Below are 4,326 nucleotides of genomic sequence, written 5' to 3'. Positions count from 1 at the left end.
GCTCCAGTGTTGGTTTCACTTTATCTGCAGGCATTCAGCAGAGCAGCCAGTAGCTGCCACTCTGGCAATTAGTGGATTGGAGCCTGGAGAGGGGATCTGGAGAATACCCTTCCTCCCTTTCCCTCCACTCTCTCTCTCCCTCTCTCTTTCCCTCGCTCTCTCTCTCTCTTGGTCAGAGGAGGGGGTGTAGGGAATGAAAAATTCACTTCAGTGTTGACATACAGTGGCATTGGGCAGAACAGATGCCAGTCTTGGCTCCAGAGAGAGGGAAAAAAGTGGCAAGGACTAGCAACCAGAAAAAAAGGAGAAAAAAGACATGAGCAAGAGATTACTTCTGTGGGCATTATGAAAGTAGCTGACCGTCCTGCTGCCCTGTAGGCCTATATTTTCACTGAGCTGGGACGTTGTGTAACATCAGGAGTTCAGGATTCGGCTCGCTGCAGAGAAAGACTGGACGCTGCTGCATGACAGGCCTGTGGGCCTCCATAAACACTCACTCTACAGCACTCTCCCCTACAGTTAAATACTTTAGCAGAACAGCTGAGATGTCGTCCACAGGAAAATGCTGGCCAAGACTGAAAATAGTCTCTCTCATTTTGCTCCTGTCTTAGATAGGTTTGGAGAACTGAGGGAGACTGGCATTTTTTTGTTGGTTATAAAAGCTGGATTAAATGACATTCTGGTCACACTAGTGAGGCAGGGCATTAATGACTGCTCAGCACTGTTCTGTGCTAGAGGTTTTGATCTATGTTGCACTAGAGTTGTGAGAGCAAGAAAATCTGAAATAAAAACATTTTAACAAATATTTATACATGTAAATATAAATATGTTATATATATGTACTACATATAATGTAATGTAATACATGTAATACATGTATTACATATTAGCTAATGTGTTGCATTGTGTCTTTACTGGCTACATATTTTCCACATGACAGTCTTTATGGTGTGAAATTTTAAAATACGGTATGGTGTTTTCAATGGCATTACACTCAGGCTTCATCGAGAGGGGTGAAATGTCCTTCTGTCTTCCTTTCTTTGCACTTGGGACAGTGTTTTACTTATCAACCAGTAGAGGGAGATCTTGAGCTTATAAGAGCTTACTTGTGTCCCTCCCCGTGGCAGTACCTCGTAGCCTACCTGTCAGAGCCCAACCAACACCCAGCGAAAGGAAATTAGTTAATTGAATGCACGTTAAAAGTTATGAACTGATTGTGTTAAAGTTTTTGCCATATTTTGCTGTTGGGTCCATATATTCGTATATTTCATGGTTTGCTGATGTAATCATGTATAGAATAAAGTTGCTATAAGACTATATTATTAACGGTTACAACAAACATATTTACTATGCTGAGAATCCTAATTTAACTAGTAAAGATGCAGAACAGGCGGCACGGCTCAAAAGAAGTTAAATGAAGATAGCCCACTGCGTTGGGACTTTTTTATATAACAGCACTTAATGCTATTCAATTACTGTGTAATGAAATTTACATGAAAATATTTTGATCACAATTATTTCAATGGACATTTTCATCAAAAAGTATGCATTTCTTCAAAATTGGATACCCCTCCGTGTTTATGTTTTACGCAGACGATATTTCCTCTGTCAACGTTCACAGTGGCAGCAAACTGTGCCGAGATTGTGTAGCTTGCAACTGGTTAACGGCCCTTGAGGAAAGCCCCACTGTCGGTGCTACTAGAGTGGCGCATACCATTCTGGAAAGCTTGAATGGAGCGCCCTTGTATTCAAATAGCTTATCCTCTTGGCTGAGGTGAAGGCTCCAGATGCTGTCAGTGGATCGTGATAGAATACTATGAAAAGGGTTAAGTCGGTCCACTTTTCCTGAAAACAATAGAAGGACTTTAAGGGAAACTGATTTAAAAGTAGTAGTAGTGAAGCATTACACGTACACCCACGAGTTCGCCTGCTAATCCTACAGCAAGAGGTTGAAGAAGTGTCGAAGTGAAGCTCCTGTGCGAAGTCTTGCGCTCCTGATTGTGTCGCGTGTCATTTGGAAGATTTGTTTCGCATCAAGTCATTCTGAGTTGATATTTCACCCAAACCCATGCGGAGGCTGTAGAGGGACACTGTCTAACAGTATCTTTCCTTGGAACTGGGAGATGCCCTTTTACATAGGGCGAAAGAGGGAAGAAACTGCGTGACTCCGCTCGGGAATAAAATCGGAGAAAGAACAGCATCTGAACAGCGCAAACTTTCGCGATTTACGCTCAGAAAACAACTTACTGAACAATAACGAATTTATGTTGTGAGAATTTTCTCGCCTAAGTTGTCCATCATGAAAAACTGGCGATAACGCTCGCACTTGTTCTAAATTGTACTCTTGGAAATAGTCAGTAATCGTCTGAAGATATTTGACATTTGGACTTTGGATTTCTTTCAGAGGAGACCTTTTGTCGATTTAAAATAGTTAAACTGCAAACGGAAGCGTTGCCAAGCTCTTCGGAACGATGGTTTTACGCTTCGTCGGAATTTATGTTTTACTTGGATTACTTCACATTTGTACAGGTAACCGTGCTTTTCACACTTTATTAGATGCTATATGTATTTGTTGAGGTTTTACAGGCTAGTACAAAAATCACATATGAGCTATTAATGTAACACAATAATGTAATGCCGACTGAGTAGTTCCTTGCTTAGTTCCTTAGAGGTTGCGTTGGAGATTGTCAGATTGTGAAGATGTCCTACATAGTTGTCTGCTTGTGGCTTTATCACTTTCGCGTCTGTTCTCTCCCCCGACAAGAGAAAAGGCAAAACGTGAACGGATGTTTATACACGCAAATGTTGCTAACAAGCTATGTAACAGCGGCTGCATGCAGAGATGAGATAAGATATTATCATCCGCTGGGAAATCACGAAGTGGATATTCGGCATTCCTAGATCTCAGTAGGCAATAGGATTTGTGTTAGTTTGTCTCTTAGAAAAGAGAAGGATAAAAAGTGATAATTTTTTTTCCTCGCGGTATTATTGTTACAAAGCTGAGGGGTTTATAGAGGGTAGTGTTTGTAACGTGAACTAACTCCAGGGCCCCTAAGCTTGCAGGCTGAATTCTGTAAGAACCCCTAATCACAAAGTGAAGTGTCCCAAATGTGTTTTCCATGAAAATCTCTACATGACGGGAGCGATGTGGCCCACTTGGAGCTGCACATGGAAACATTTATTGCGCCGGACTGTCATGCCTGGGGTTGTATGGAAATAGGGCAGTTTAAACTGTGGTCGTTAAATGACAGAATAACTTTGGGACAACGTTTGCAAGCTTCCAGAAATGCGCAAGCTTGCGTGTTTGCATGGTGTACTGTGCTAATGTGCTAGTTTAGTATGGGGTGTGCGTGGACAATGCGATTTTGTGTGAAAGTCACTGTGCGTCTGCTAAAAGTATCAGCAGTCTAAAGAAGATGTTTGACTGACTCATAATAATTCCATGTGTGCCTGATGAGCCACTTGTGGCATCACTTTGACCCTCCTGTGAAGTCACGCCAGAGCAATTATGAACCAGAGATATTCCCATTAGAGATTACAGCAGATAAGGAAACTGATATGTGTGTGTGTGTGTGTGTGTGTGTGTGTGTGTGTGTGTGTGAAGAAGGACAGGTAGATAACCTGAGTCATGGCCCTGAGTCATGATGAGTGTAAACTAATGAGCTCACTTTCACCACTGCTGTTGGTTTTAACAGGTGGGAGGGTGGGCCTGCATATCGGTATTGTCACTTTGATATGGGTTATCAACAGCTAGAGGTTCACTTGGGCAATCAGCCCGCAGAAGTGCATGACTTGAGACAGGCAGGTATAAGGAAACACACACACACATACTGACTCTCTCTCTCTCTCTCTCTCTCTCTCTCTTTCTTCCTTTCTCTCTATCTCTTTCTCTCTCTCTCTCTTTCTCTCTCTCTCTCACACACACACACTCTCTCTCTTTCTCTTTCTCTCTCTTACACACACACTGCTTGTATGTCTGTCTAGGTTTGTGTTCATAACCATCTCCTAATCGGTCCAGTAGATTAGAGAGACATTTGAGTAAATGGTCTCCATCTAGCTTTGCAGGACTTGCATACCTTCTCCTCAAAGCAACACTTGTCTCCCCCGAAGGGGATTATTTTCAGGTGCCTAACCTAATGGATCTGCTATGCTGGGAAGCCAAAAGCTCAAAGAGAGCAACTCTTGCTGTAATGCCTCTCTAGAGATTCCTTCACATGCTTCCAGATAGTCCAATAGTCAAGTATTTTCTCTGTTCCATCTTAGTACAGGGGGGAAACACATCTGAACACCATAATGAATGATCTACTTATAGGACAAAATCTTGAA

At 42.2% G+C, this 4,326-nt stretch overlaps 1 protein-coding gene across 1 annotated transcript in view; it reads left to right on the top strand.

Annotated features, from left to right (window-relative positions):
• The first annotated feature begins 1,941 nt into the window (after positions 1 to 1,941).
• LOC143112710 (roundabout homolog 1-like) overlaps positions 1,942 to 4,326 on the top strand; it is a 120,851-nt gene continuing 118,466 nt past the window's right edge. Inside the window, exon 1 of the mRNA XM_076274976.1 lies at positions 1,942 to 2,529. Within this exon, the coding sequence (XP_076131091.1) occupies positions 2,472 to 2,529 (58 nt within the window). The 5' untranslated portion in view covers positions 1,942 to 2,471. The remainder of the gene's footprint in view (positions 2,530 to 4,326) is intronic.

This window comes from Alosa pseudoharengus, unplaced genomic scaffold (assembly GCF_046254945.1).
Source record: "Alosa pseudoharengus isolate Yale_2024_CS ecotype anadromous, Long Island Sound unplaced genomic scaffold, YU_APseudo_1.1 YU_APseudo_1.1_scf_8, whole genome shotgun sequence".
Classification (NCBI taxonomy): Eukaryota; Metazoa; Chordata; class Actinopteri; order Clupeiformes; family Clupeidae; genus Alosa; species Alosa pseudoharengus.
The sequence above is the reverse complement of the archived record's forward strand: the minus strand, read 5'-3'. Positions and strand labels throughout refer to the sequence as shown.